The sequence below is a fragment of the Leucoraja erinacea genome, chromosome 1 (assembly GCF_028641065.1).
Source record: "Leucoraja erinacea ecotype New England chromosome 1, Leri_hhj_1, whole genome shotgun sequence".
Lineage (NCBI taxonomy): Eukaryota > Metazoa > Chordata > Chondrichthyes > Rajiformes > Rajidae > Leucoraja > Leucoraja erinaceus.
The window spans coordinates 73,576,644-73,591,893 of NC_073377.1; the positions used below are offsets into that span (position 1 = coordinate 73,576,644).

The 15,250-nt window shown below is 41.4% G+C and overlaps 1 protein-coding gene across 2 annotated transcripts in view; it reads left to right on the top strand.

Annotated features, from left to right (window-relative positions):
• Positions 1-13,897, top strand: part of rpl9 (ribosomal protein L9) — a 192,476-nt gene extending 178,579 nt beyond the window's left edge. The window contains exons 2-8 of one of the 2 annotated variants that reach the window (XM_055637488.1): positions 2,500-2,521; positions 4,247-4,293; positions 4,385-4,500; positions 8,634-8,729; positions 9,258-9,390; positions 9,485-9,565; positions 13,721-13,897. In XM_055637488.1, coding sequence (XP_055493463.1) covers positions 4,248-4,293; positions 4,385-4,500; positions 8,634-8,729; positions 9,258-9,390; positions 9,485-9,565; positions 13,721-13,827 — 579 coding nt within the window. In that variant the 5' untranslated portion in view covers positions 2,500-2,521; position 4,247 and the 3' untranslated portion in view covers positions 13,828-13,897. Of the gene's footprint in view, positions 1-2,499; positions 2,522-2,622; positions 2,645-4,246; positions 4,294-4,384; positions 4,501-8,633; positions 8,730-9,257; positions 9,391-9,484; positions 9,566-13,720 lie in introns of those variants that run through there. The other variant, XM_055637494.1, reaches the window with a different exon arrangement.
• The last annotated feature ends 1,353 nt before the right edge of the window (positions 13,898-15,250 follow it).

Here is a 15,250-nt window from a genome sequence, read left to right on the forward strand (position 1 = left end):
AGGCTCCGCAACTCACTGACAGTCATTACTTCTTACAATAGTTGTATGGTCTCCACCCAATCACAGATTTGTGCTCCTATTTTCTTCTCTGCAACCACTGTTCAATTCAGCTTTGCCCCACTGAGAATATTGGACATTGTCCAAGGAACTGGTCCGCTACAAAGGTGAGAACTATATTCTGCATTCTGTATATTCCCCTTTGCTCTATCTATTATACTCCATCTATGTATGGTATATCCATAGCTTTTCACTGTATGGTTTAGTTTATTGTCAGTGTACCGAGGTACAGTGAAAAGCTTTCTTGTTGCGTGCTATCCAGTCAGCAGAAATACTATACATGATTGCAATCAAGCCGTCTACAGTGTACAGATACAGGATAATTGGAATAATGTTTGGTACAAAATAATGGCCTGTAAAGTCCAATTAAAGATAGATCGAGGGTCTCCACTATACCTCAATACATATGACAATAATAATAAAACACAACCCAAACCTAGTTATTGGTGAGTAAATATTATTTTATGATGCAGTTGACAGGTCAGCTGAATCTAGAAGATGTTTCAAAGTCAAAGTCAATTTTATTTGTCACATACACCTGAAGGTGCAGTGAAATGAATTTGCCAGCAGCGATACACTTAAAAAGAACATACAATACACAATAAGATTTAACACAAACATCCACCATAGCAGTCTTCATTTTGGTGGAAGGCACAAAGTTCAGCCAGTCCTCCTCCCTTGTTCACTCGTGGTCGGGGCCATGAACGGTCGAAAACACTCCGCGGCTTGGAGTGCAGGCCCGAATCGGCACGTTCCCACTGGAGACTGCGGCTTCAGGATGTCGTAATCCGTAGGCCGGCAGTCGGAGCTCTTCTCCGGCGATCCCCGGCAAGGGGTCCCAGACTCCGTGATGGAAAGTCCACGCCCCGCCCGTGGTTAGAAGCTCCGCAGACTTCAGGATGTCGTAGTCCACGGTCCAGCGATCGGAGCACTCCTCCCTGGTGACCCCTGGCAAGGGTTTGCCCGCTCCACGATAGAAAAAGTCCACACTGTGCCCGTTGCTGATGCTTCGGGCCCGACACCAGAAAAGGCCGCTCCAATCCAATATGATGCAGAAAGAGGCCATTCACTCCATCATGTTATTACCAGTAAAAAAAAGTTACCCAACATAATTCAAGAACTAAGTCCATTGCAATGCAGATCACGAGTTTTCAAATACACATCCCAGCTAGAATATTCCAGCCTTTGTAAACCTTTGTACACATAATGTGATGGATTTACCTTTGATCCTCTGTTCTGGTGGGATTTAATCTTGAATCTTGAAGGGAAATACTATAGGGGAAGTGGCGTAGAGTACATATTTAAATATGGCCACCACTATAATCAGTTTTATTTGAAAAGTTTCAGACTCGGCAGCATAACATGTGCATTTCCAAGGAAAAATCCTGCAGTGATGTCCCTTCAAAGATTGGCAAAATTGAATTCCTGCACAACATACCACTGCATTAAGAGGAACCATGCCTCATATTCAGGAATGGTAATAGTCTTCGGCAAGGCAAACAAGACAAAGGAATTCCCTATAGAAGAAAACAAAATACTCTGAAGCAGAATGGATGAAATGGATTTGTTGTACTTTTTTTGCACCTTAGGGGTCATTAATTTATTGAATTGTGTTTATTATATATTATCCATGTAGATTGTGTTCATGGGTCTGTTATGCTGCTGCAAGCAAATATTGCAATGTTCCCTTGTCAGTACATATGATAATTAAACACTCTTGTTCACAAATCCTTGGAGAAAGTAGAATAAATAATAAACAGAACGATGGAAATGCCCGGTATGTTCAGCACCATCTGTGAAGAGTAAAATAGTGGGACTTTGCCAAAGTTCTTGTATCAGAGCTCCACAGTGTCTTTGGATAGCAGCAGACTCCGTCCCTGCAGCGCAAGGCACTCAGAATTAAAACACAAAGTAACTCAGCGGGTCAGGCAGCATCTCTGGAGAAGATGGTGTTTCGGGTTGGGAGGCTGAAACGTCACCTATCCATGTTCCCCACAGATGCTGCAGTGGAGCAGATAAAATGTGTAAAAAGGTTTAATGCTGATTTAAACCGAAGATAGATACAAAAAGTGGAGTAACTCAGTGGGACAGTCAGCATCTCTGGAGAGAAGGAATGGGTGACGTTTTGGGTCAAGACTGAAGAAGGGTCTAGACCCAAAAGGTCACCCATTCCTTCTCTCCAGAGATGCTGACTGTCCCGCTGAGTTGCTCCAGCACTTTGTGTCGTTTTTTGCAAACCAGCATATGCAGTTCCTTATTTGTACAAAGTTAAAACAGCACTTTCCCGTGCAGATTTGCAGCATCTGCAGTGTTTTCGTTTTGGTATTTCAGGTTTAACAATCTGCTGTCCATCTGCCAGTCCGGCGGGATGACGCTGTGCGCGACGACGTCACGATGACGCGGGACGTGCCCTACAATTGCGGGCGGAAGTGCGCGGAATTCCTTTTCCTCCATCTTGCTCGAGGTGAGGGAGCGGGCGGCGGGGAGGCGGCGGCTGAATCCACCTCCATCGGGCGCATCCCGTGGTCTCCGGGCCCGGGACCGCCGCTAATGGAGAGTGTATCGCCTTCCCTTGCGGGGACGGCCGGTAACGCCGCGTTTGTTTTATCCGATGAAGGGCAATTGTGTGTGTTTAACGGCGGAGCGCTGTAGCCGGTGATTGGCCTGTCCAGTCCCAGAGTCATGGAGTGATACAGTGTGGAGACAGGCCCTTCGGCCCAACATGGCCCAGCTACACTAGTCCCACCTGCCTGTGCTTGCCGCATATCCCTCCAAACCTGTCCTATCCATGAGTGCCCGGGGAAGCCGCGCTGTGCGGGTGTCGCAGGTAACCCGTCCCGGCGGCTGGACTGTTCCCAGCCGGCTGGAAAGGCCTGTGCAATAATATCTCCACTACAAGTGGTCCCCACAACTTCCTCAGCCACAGTCCTGGCAAAGCTCGCAGACGCCCTCTGTCTTCCCCCCCCCCCCCTCAATGGGGATCTGAACCTTTCAAAAGATCCCAGTGACACTGCTCAAATCTGTGTTTAAGGAGACTTGAGATGGGGTATAATGACTTCAAAGATGATGGGTTGATAAAAACGTGCCAGGCAGAACGAACTCGTGAAGAGCCCGTCGCAATCACATTTGGTTTTACTAAAAACCCATTGAACCCACATTTTAGTGATAATGTTCAATGGGTAAATACGCTTGCTCTTGCACCCTATCAATTTGGAGAAAGGTCCAAACCTGAAATGTCCATTCCCTCCAAAGATGCTGCCTGTTACTGCAATATTTTTTTTCATACGATTGTTGGTGATTAGCTCTGAGGTTGCCAAGGTTCTCAGTGCGAAGACGTGACAATGAAATTTGGGTTAATCTTCCAGATGTTGAAGTGCTGGATTTTGTGCCGCTTTTCAGTTCTGACATTAAAACTAACGTCTGACTGCCATCTTGGGTGGATATAAAATATTCTGTGGGACTATTTTGAAGAACAGCTTTTGAGTATCTTGGGCAATATTTATTGTATGATATATTAAAACAGGTTATGTAGATGTCAATTCATTTTTATTTGGGACCATGATGTATGTAAAATAGCTATATAAACTTTTCCCATACTAAAACTGTTATGCTACTTAATTTTAATTAAATGTTGCCAGCTCTGATGTTTGAGAATATGAAGTATTAAATATCAGTGGAAGTCTTGGTTTAACATTTCATCTAAATAATGGTCATTTTTAATAATGCAGCACACTAATTTAGGAGCAGGATTTGGCCATTTGACTCCTTGATCTTTGCCTCTTGTATCTTAACTAGTCAATCTTCTTTAAACCTTCCCCTCAACCTGCCACTATAGATTCTCACTGAAGAGAAAACATTATTTCCACATCCACCTGTCAAGACCCTTAAGAAGATAGATATGAAGTACTGGAATAAATCATCAGGTCAGGCAGCATCTGGAAAAAAAGGATGTGTGGCTTTTCAGGTTGAAAGGAAGGCTTTTCAGGAAGAACCATTCTTCAGGCTCCTTCAGAATCTCATTTTAATCTATTTATCTACTTTCTCTCCCTTCTTGAATCCAGAACATTCAATTCATATTAAAAGAGTTGTGACGTGTACGTTTTTTCATTCTGCTTTTTTGAGGCCCTTTTTTGAGTTTACTATTTTGGTTGCTTTTCATACCTTAATCCAAGCTTTCTTGTTTTTTCAGAATGAAGACCATTCTCAGCAGCCAGATTGTTGATATTCCTGAGAATGGTACAGTTACTTTAATTTAACCTTCCTTTACAAAAGATTTATATAATTGCAGATTCTTCTTTGAAAATAATTGGCATTATCTTGGTTACAGTCACTGTTACCTTGAAAGGCCGCACTGTCATTGTAAAAGGGCCCAGAGGAACATTGCGAAGGGAATTTAATCACATCAACTTGGAGCTCAGCCTCCTTGGTACCAAGAAGAAGAAGGTAAGAAGCATCTTTCCTCGAAATATTTTAATGGAAGCATTGATAAGAATATATCAATCAGGAGTAAATCTACATGACATGAGCAGCGCTTTAAATGTAGATACAAGGAACAGCAGAGGCTGGTTTACCAGAAACGAGAGAATGTTGGAGTAACTCGCCGGGTCAGGCAGCACCTCAGGAGAATAGACAATAGGTGCAGGAGTAGGTCATTCGGCCCTTCCAGCCAGCACTGCCGTTCAATGTGATCATGGATGATCATCCCCAATCAGTACCCCGTTCCTGCCTTCTCCCCATATCCCCCGATTCCACTATTTTTAAGAGCCCTATCTAACTCTCTCTTTAAAGCATCCAGAGAATCTGCCTCCACCACCCTCTGAGGCAGAGAATTCCACAGACTCGCCACTCTCTGTGAGAAAAAGTGTTTCCTCTTCTCTGTTCTAAACTCCTTATTCTTAAACTGTGGTCCCTGGTTCTGGACTCCCCGAACATCGGGAACATGTTTCCTGCCTCTAGCGTGTCCAAGCCCTTAACAATCATATGTTTATCCTTCTAAACTTCAGAGTGTACAAGCCCAGCTGCTCCATTCTCTCAGCATATGACAGTCCCGCCATCCAGGGAATTAACCTTGTAAACCTACACTGCACTCAATAGCAAGAATGTCCTTCCTCAAATTAGGGGACCAAAACTGCACACAATACTCTAGGTGTGGTCTCACTAAGGCTCTGCACAACTGCAGAAGGACCTCTTTGCTCCTATGTTCGATTCCTCTTGTTATAAAGGCCAACATGCCATTCGCTTTCTTCACTGCCTGCTGTACCTGCATGCCTACTTTCATAGACTGATGTACAAGGACCCCCAGATCCTCTTGTACTTCCCCTTTTCCAAACTTGATGCCATTTAGATAGTAATCTGCCTTCCTGTTTTTGCTACCAAAGTGGATAACCTCACATTTATTCGCATTAAACTTCATCTGCCATGCATCTGCCCATTCCCCAATCTGTCCACGTCACCCTGTATTCTCATAGCATCCTCCTCACAGATCACACTGCCACCCAGCTTTGTGTCATCTGCAAATTTGCTCATGTTACTTTGAATCCCTTCATCCAAATCATTGATGTATGGCAAAAGTAAGCAAAATTAGAGAACATGGACAGGCGATGTTTCGAGTTGGTACGTCACCTATCCATGTTCTCCAGAAATGCTGCCTGAGCTGCTGAACTACTCCAACACTTTGTGCCTTTTTTTAGCACTTTGTTAATTTTGCTTTGGGATTATCCTGTTTCATTGCATAAATCAGGGTTTGAGCATATAATCTTCAAAGACATTCAGTGCTTATTGGTTTTGGGGACTCAAAACCAGATAATTTTGGGGACTCAAAACCAGACAATATTAAATACTTGCTCATGTTGTATTCTATACACAGATTTGTACATTGAAGGGCATCATAGATAGTGTAGTCTTTTATCCAGGGCAGTTGATTGAAATATTAATATGACATTTATATGTAAATATAACTTAAAGAATGCATACAGATTTGGTGATGCAAACTGTATTAAAAGGATACCGATGAGGCTGGAAATGGATTTTGAGTTTTTAATGGGATATCAGTATGAAACTGAAGTGCAGTTGAGGCGGAAGTGGTAAAAAATATCATACAGACTCGTTGGAGCTTGGTATTGTGGACAAGGGCAATTATCCAGGCTTTCTCTAGCTGTTTATTTTTAAATGGAAACATCCAAAGCTTGTACTTTCAATTCAATAGATATTTGGGTGGCGGATAAAAGTAGTGCTGGTCTGACAGCAACTGAAAGATTGTTTAATTAGAGTAGATTGAATGAACCTTTTGTTTCCTTTTGGATCTGATATATCCGAGAACATTGTGAGGAAACTAGGGAGAAAGTTACAGGAGCCCCTAGTTGAAATTTACGAGTCATCTTTAAATACAGGAGAGGTGCCGGAAAATTGGAGGGTGGCAAATGTGCCTCTATTCAACAAAGGCTGCTGGGAACTGTAGGCCAGTGAGTTTAACATCAGTAGTTGGAAAGTTACTAGAGAGTATTCTGAGGGATAGTATATACAGGGATTTGGATGGACATGTGCTGATTAGTGATAGTCAGCATGGTTTTGTACGTGGATGGTCATGTCTCACAAATCTGATTAAGTATTTTTAAGACGTGACCAAAAAGGTAGATGAGGGCAGAGCTGTACATGGATTTCAGGAAGGCATTTGACAAGGTTCCGTATGGTAGGAATCTATCGTTTCCTCTTAACCCCATTCTCCTGCCTTCTCCCCATAACCCCTGATACCCGTACTAATCAGGAATCTATCTCTACCTTAAAACTATCCGCTGACTTGGCCTCCACAGCCTTCTGTGGCAAAGAATTCCATAGATTCACCGCCCTCCGACTAAAGAAAATTCTTCTAATCTCCTTCCTAAAAGACCATCCTTTTAACTCTGAGACCATGACCTCTTGTCCTAGACTCTCCCATTAGTGGAAACATCCTCTCCACATCCAAGCCTTTCACTATTCTGTATGTTTCAATGAGGTCCCCCCTTATTATTCTAAACTCCAGCGAGTACAGGTCCAGTGTTGCCAAACGCTCATCATAGGTTAACCTACTTCCTGGGATCATTCTTGTAAACCACCTCAGTCTCCCTATCTTTTTAAATAACAATGTTTTAATCTGCAGTTGAATCATTGGGAATATGTGACGTTTCGGGTCGAGACCCTTCTTCAGACCCGAAACGTCGCCCATTCCTTCTCTCCAGAGATGCTGCCTCAGCCGCTGAGTTACTCCAGCATTTTGTGTCTACCTTCGATTTAAACTAGCATCTGCAGTTCTTTCTTACACAAAGAAAGACTATACATGATTACAATCAAGCCATCCACAGTATACAGATAAAGGGTTCAACATTTAGTGCAAGATAAAGTCTAAAGATAGTTGGACAGTCTACAATAAGGTAGATGGAAGGTCTACTCTAGCTGAAGAGAGGACAGTTCGGTTGCCTGAAGTAACCAAACTACTACCTCAATAAGAACCTCTGCCCACTATAGTTCGCCTATCATCACAATAGGTCCACGGAGGAAGCGATCTCACAGGCTCTCCACTCTGCACTGGACCACTTAGACAAAAACACATACGTCAGGCTGTTGTTTATAGACTACAGCTCGGCATTCAATACCGTCATCCCCTCCAAGCTGGTTACGAAACTCACGGAACTGGATCAGTGCGCGTCCCTCTGCAATTTGATCCTCGACTTCCTCATCCACAGACCACAGTCTGTTCGAATTGGCAGAAACACTTCATCCTCAGTGATAATCAGTACGGGAGCACCTCAAGGCTGCGTGCTCAGCCCCCTGCTCTACTCACTCTACTCATGACTGTGTCACCACCGTTGTAGGACGAATTACAGATGGTGATGAGTCAGAGTATAAAAGTGAGATCGACCAACTGACCATATGGTGCCAGCACAACAACCTGGCTCTCAATATCGGCAAAACCAAGGAACTGATTTAATCCTGTTTACATCAATGGGACGATGTTGGAGAGTCAATAACTTCAAATTTCTGGGCGCGCATATTTCTGACGATCTTTCCTAGACCCAGCCCACAGATGCAATCATAAAGAAAGCACATCAGCGCTTCTACTTTCTGAGAAGATTCGGTATGTCAAAGAGGATTCTCTTGAACTTCTACAGGTGCACAGTAGAGAGCATACAGATTTGTTGCATTGTGGCCTGGAACTTGAACGTCCAGGAGCAGAAAAGACTGCAAAAATTTGTGAACACTGTCCAAGCAATGACCCTGTAATCTTCCATTTGCCAAATTATATCAGGGCTGAAAACTTCCAGTTTATGTGATGTCTTCTGAGTTTTTATGTATTCTGTAAAACTGTAACCTTTTACTGCCAATTCTGCAGTATTGGAATTTGAGTATTCAGAATATCAATCTTAACGTATATTGATTTCAATATTGCATGTTGCCGAAGCATTTGTTTTCAGTATTTCTGTGAAACATTTAGCTAGAATGTATGTTTCTGTGGTGCGTTTTTTTTAATCTGGGTAGGCTGAAAATCAATAAAATCTGATGTATTTACTACGCCATAAGTAACGTGATTGTTTCTTTTTAAGCTTCGAGTTGACAAATGGTGGGGTAACAGGAAGGAACTAGCAACAGTACGGACAATCTGCAGTCATGTCCAGAACATGATCAAGGGCGTCACTGTGGTAAGTGATCAATTAAAAATGAACAAGCTACTTGTACTGAAGTTGATTCCTATGTAGTGTGTGGTTAATTATGCACTGAGTTTTCTTCTTTACCCAAATTGTACCCACCACTGATGGAAATGGCTTTTTTCTACCTTCATTTGTTAGGCACAATTACTAATATCAGTGCAACCACTGTGTGCTTTCAACAATGAAAGCACACAATGATGATTGGAAATTAGCATAGCTAATTTGTATGGATAAATCGGTTTAAAAGTTCTGATGATGGAAACTTATTCCCCTCAATGTTTCTTACTCTAATTGTGCTGGTCTCCTTCAAAAAATTCAGAAATCATCTCACCAAATATTTCATATGGGATAATATAATTATGTTGAATAGTCATTGCTTGATTAATAATTCATTAACGTTAACTTTAGATATACATTTTTTGTTCAGCTTGTCCAATTCAAGCCATTTCATTTTATTGTTTGTTTGAAATTTCAACAAAAAAAAATGCATTTAACTTTTATCCAATTTTCCATAATTAGGGTTTCCGTTACAAGATGAGATCTGTCTATGCTCATTTCCCTATCAATGTGGTTGTTCAAGAGACGGGATCACTGGTAGAGATCCGAAACTTCTTGGGAGAGAAGTTTATTCGCAGAGTCCGTATGAAGTCCGGTGAGTGCAAGAGCATTTTAAATCACTGTAAATATGTTTAAGAGGATCGAGCTTCATTGCAGCTGAATTCATTGTTCTTTCTTTCTTGTGTCAGGTGTTTCATGTATCGTTTCCCAGGCCCAGAAAGATGAGCTTGTTCTTGAGGGAAATGATATTGAACTGGTGTCAAACTCTGGTTAGTATGGTACCATCAACTTGGGTTGTCTGACTAGAATTGAAAATGTATGTCTAATTTGTACAACCATTGTATATAAGCTAGATATTACCAGACCTGTGCACTGTGCATAATTTTTCATGCATGAAAGGATGTCTGTAGCACAGGATTTATAAAGCGGTTTTAAATGATAACTTGTACTTTATCTCTGTTGGATTTGTGGTTGTATCCAATAGTAATATTTTTTAGCCTTGCAGTTAAAGTTTAGAATCTTTAAAAAAAAAAGCTGGAAAATATTTAGCCAAATACACCAGAGCCTCCAGTGTCTTGTTATTTTCAGTCACTTAAATGCTGGTGTAAACTCAATAATATACTTCATGGCAGTCGGTAGATGTACCATCCTTGGGTTATGGTCAGCAGTTTATTTGCCCCTCTTTGTGTGAAGAGTTTAGTTTCTCTGCCTTTACCTTTAAAAGAGAGTGTGTCAGATATGATGAAAGCATATCTGATCAGCATCCATGCTACCCATCAGCATAAAGAAACACAGTGTGGTCTTGTGCTGTTGAGAACTCTCTGCTGATGGATACTGTTTTCTGGTTTGTTGTATTGGATGCCCTGGTCTCCAATTATGCCGAGAGCTATGCTTTGGATATTTTCTCAACAGATTTCTTAATCACTTGAATACCTTTTCTTTAAACTTCTAAATGCTACCTTATGTCTATTCATTTGACGTGGTTGTATTTTTTAGATGCATTCTAATCCTCATTCCTCAGGAATCTAGTTTTATTACTACAGTGATTTGCATTCCTACCTTCCAGAAAAACTGTGGAACTGGATGATATAGGTGTAGCAGTGATGATTTTCCCTGCTAAACTATGCAGCTGAAGTTGGTTTTAAAACTGGTTTTATAGTTGAAATGTTCTGGACTTTGACTGTCTGTACCTCTTTGATCATGGCTTTAGTGAAGCTTTTATCGTAGTTTGAACAGTTGTAATCTCCTGTGCAGTCTTGCTGCTGCTTTGTGTTTCTCCAAATAGCTTTGACTTTAAATCCTCTTTTGCAGTTTTGTGATTTCCTTATGTTAACCTTAGTTTTAGTTTAGGTCATTCTCTGGGAAATTCCTGTTTTTAACTACTGTATCTTCCCAACCTATGAGTGCCAGGTGGCATTTTGGACATTTGGGTATGTCATTGAGGATATAAACATACTGTGTAACTAATTTTGCATTACTCAGAGAAACATACTTAATCCTTTTCCTCCCTCCATCCAGCCCTCCTCCCAAACACTTATTATCAGTCTGATGGGGTATTGGTCAGTGCATTGCATAGTTTCTCTTGATGCACCATCGTTATTGTGTAATTTGTTTTCCCCGTCATTTCCATTAGACAGCAAAGTCCATTGCATTGTGTTAATGGGATTTATACGTTGATGGAAATGGCAGGAATTAGAATTAGTTTTCTTCTTTAGTTCTGCATCCCTCCTTTACTAACCCTGTAAATCATGCTAGATTTTGAATGCTGAAAATAATGAGCCACTACTTTTCTATGTTATCTCGCTCTTTTCTGAATGTTTAATTCTCAGCAAAATTGTGAAAAATTAAAATCAGTTTAAGATTTGCTTTCTCAACTGGATTAATTTTAAAATTGCTTTAATTAATTCCACCCTTAAGTTGCTGATTATTATATAACCGCATGTGTCTTGTTGGTAATTGAAGGGTTATGCGCTGCTGCAATATGCTGCTTTTAGTTTCCCTTTTAGCTTCGCTATGCATGATGCCTCTATTTGGTTAATTTTCCTGCATGAATTATCTTCTAGCTGCCCTGATCCAACAGGCAACAACAGTCAAAAACAAGGATATTCGAAAGTTCTTGGACGGTATTTACGTCTCTGAGAAGGGTGCAGTTGTTGAGGCTTCATCTTAGGCATAATGGATTAAAGGTTAGAAAGTGCCTTGTGTCTTCTCCACTGGAGCAGACGATTAGGGTTTGTGTGAAGCAGCTACAACAACCAAATGTCATGGTAGACACAAAATGCTGGCGTAACTCAGCGGGTGAGGCAGCATCTCCAGCATTTTGTGTCGATGCTGCCTCGCCCGCTGAGTTACTTCAGCATTTTGTGTCTACCTGCGATTTAAACCAGCATCTGCAGTTCTTTTTTAAACTAAATGAAATGTATACGTGTTGGTGAGAATTTTTGTTCTAGTAGTTATCGTGAAATAACAAAGCTTTGAGATACATTAAAAAGCAAATTGGTGCAAGGCGCCAGGTAGTAACAAAAGCACTCCATGAATACTGTCATTAATTGATCTTACAGTGGGGATATCAATGTGTAGTCTTGAAGGGAATTATTAAGATTTTCACACCTTGATTTTTAGGCCAAATCAAAGCCAGTCTTCCAGAACTGACAAAAGAAAAACGTGTTCTCGATCCACTAAATCATTTTCAGCTGGAGTGTAGTGCTACACAAATTCTTGATGAAAGTTTTTTTAAATGCCATGAAACAATCTTTTGCCAAAATGTATTGGAAAATTGTCACTAGCAAAAATAAGCATTTATGAATTTCAGTTGAATGTAGTTTAGTAGAATGTTTTCTGCTTTTGAACAGCTGGGTACCCAGGTAGATTCCATGGATTCTATGTTACCTTTATTTGAAGCCAATAAGGAACATTTCTGTGTAAAGAATGTCCGAGGGAGTTACTCTTGAAATGTGTAAGATAAATCCAAAATTAAAATAAGGGTTGGCCATTTGTCCCTTTGAACCTTATCTGCCATTCAGTGCCATTGCAGCTGATTATCAATCCCAATAGCTTTTTGTTTCTCTCCCGATAACCTCTGCTAGAAAATTATTCATGTTAAAATACAGACAGTAACTTAGCTTAAATTACCCTCTTGACGTGCATTCTATAGATTTCTCACCTTCTCAGTGATTCTTGATTTATTATTTAATGCATAGGGTTTTTCTGGTCATCAAAAGCCATTACCATCTAAGACCTCTCAGTTATGATATTGGTAGGGGACTTTATGTTGAAATATTGTATCCTAGTCCTTGTCTTTACAAATCATTGGTCTATTAACATATTGTCAACTGCGACAAAATAATCTTTCAGCGAACACTTTTGTGATGGAAAGAATTGTAGATGCTGGTTTAAATCGAAGGTAGACAAAATGCTGGAGTGGTCGGAACAAGATAGAATGTAGTCGGAGACAGTAAGACTTGTGGGAGAACTGGGAAGGGGGAGGGGTTGGAGAGAGGGAAAGCAAGGGCTATTTGAAGTTAGAGAAGTCAATGTTCATACCGCTGGGGTGTAAGCTACTCAAGTGAAATACGAGGTGCTGTTCCTTCAACTTGTGCTGGGCCTCACTCTTGACAATGGAGGATGCCCAGGACAGAAAGGTCAGATTGGGAATGGGAAGGGGAGTTGAAGTGCTGAGCAACCGGGAGATCAGGTAGGTTAAGGCAGACTGAACAGAGGTGTTCATTGAAACGATCGCCGAGCCTGCGCTTGGTCTTGCCAATGTACAGAAGTTGACACCTGGAACAGCGAATACGGTAGATGAGGTGGAGGAGGTGCAAGTGAACCTCTGCCTCACCTGGAAAGACTGCTGGGGTCCTTGGATGGAGTCGAGGGGGCAGGTAAAGAGACAGGTGTTGCCAAATTAGTTGTGGTTGATGAAGTCAGCGAGTTCTGCATGGGTGCAGGAGGCAGCACTGATGGAGTCGTCAATGTAGCGAAGGTAGAGTTCAGGGATTGGCCAGTGTACGCCTGGTACAGTGATTGTTCGATGTACTCTATAAAGAGGTAGGCTTTGCTGGGACCCATGTGAGTGCCCATAGCTACACCTTGGATTTGGAGGAGGGATGAATTGAAGGAGAAGTTATTCATATCCTGGTGGGGGATGGAGGTGTAGAGTATAATCGCAAAACACTTTTATGATCTTCAGTTTGCACTTTAAAGCTTCTCGTGAAACGATGAGAATGGGTAAGGTGGAGTAAAAATGGGAAAAGTTGAATGTTGGCTTGATCCTCGCGTAACCTTAAGTGTGACAACATAGAATGCAATGGTATCAGTTGTAAACAGTTTTAAAGATGGGTGTGGTTGAAAATGATAGTTAAAACGTCACTTTGCTGTTTTGCCCTGGTGCATGTAGATGTGTAATAACTTGTTTCTGCCTTCAGCTGCACTCATTCAGCAAGCAACAACAGTGAAGAAGAAGGATATTCGTAAATTCCTGGATGGCATCTATGTGAGCGACAAAGGCACAGTTGTACCACAGCATGATTAACACTTGACACTGGATAATTTCCAAATTTAAAGGCTGGTTATAACAATTGAATTAAATTTTAAGGTCTGAAGATTGTCTTGTTGCCTTTTTTTGATTTGCAGCCCTTTTTCAATCTTTGACTGTGTTTACTTAACCAATGTTTTACTGCCACCAACATCAAAAGCTGTCTTCACCCCATACAAGGATCCTTCTGATCCGATTGCTAAACACTAACTTCCCCTCCCATTTCCCATACTGGCCTTTTTGTTCTGCGTCTCCTCCACTGTCAGAGTGAGGCCCAGCGCAAATTGGAGGAACAGCACCTCATATTTTGCTTGTGCTTACATCCAGTAGTATGAATATTGACTTCTCTAACTTCAATTAACCCTTGCTTTCCCTCTCTTTCCATCCCTCCCCCTTCCTAGTTATCCAACCAGTCTGACTGTCCCCTGATTACATTTTATCTCTGTATGCTTTGTTGTCACCTTCTCCTAGATAGCAATGCTACATTTTCCTTGATCTCCATCTCCTTTGAAGTCTCCTTTTCACATCTTGTGCTTTATCTGTCTCCCCCTCTCCTCTGACACAATCTGAAGAAGAGTCTCAACCCGAAACGTCACCTATTCTATCTGGAGATGCTGCCTATCCCGCTGAGTTACTCCAGCATTTTGTGTCTATCTTCGGTGTAAACCAGCATCTGCCTGCCGTTCCTCCTGCTCACTCTTTCTGATCACTATCTTGTGGCCAGCACATTCCACTCCCCATTTGCAGGTCAAATTCTGAATAGTTGATCCTGTGTAATGCAGCTTTGATGTTATTGTCTTTATTTATAAAGATAATTTGATATTCTTATCTAAAATATTCCTCTTGGTTTACTTTTCCCTCGCATCCAAATTCCTAACTAAATTTCAAAACGGCTCTCCTTGTGTGGACTAAATCCTTGTTTCTTGTGAGGGATGGAGGGGCAGGAATTAATGTGGGTATCAGCAATTTCAGAAAGTGCTCAGGCTGATGGTAGTGGTGCTCCTCTTCATGGATGTAAAATGTTGCTCACTCTTTCACATGGCTCTGTTGTCACATGCAGGAGGCCACAAAAATGTAGAACAACTTGAAGAATTTAAATAGTGTGCGCTTGGATGCTGGGGTTCACCTATGAACTGAACACATATAAATGTTTCACAAATAGACACAATGTTGGTGTAACTCTCCTCCAAGTCAAGTCAAGTCAAGTTTATTCCTCCCATTCCTTCTCTCCAGAGATGCTGCCTGCCCCGCTCTGTTACTCCAGCATTTTGTGTCTATGTCTTCGATTTAAACCAGCATTTGCAGTTCTTTCCTACACTAAATGTTTCACAAATCTGTCCCCAATCTGCATTTCAATCTTCTGATGCAGAGAAGATTACATTTTGTGCATTAGAAGTGCAAGAATATGGAAGGAGAAAGC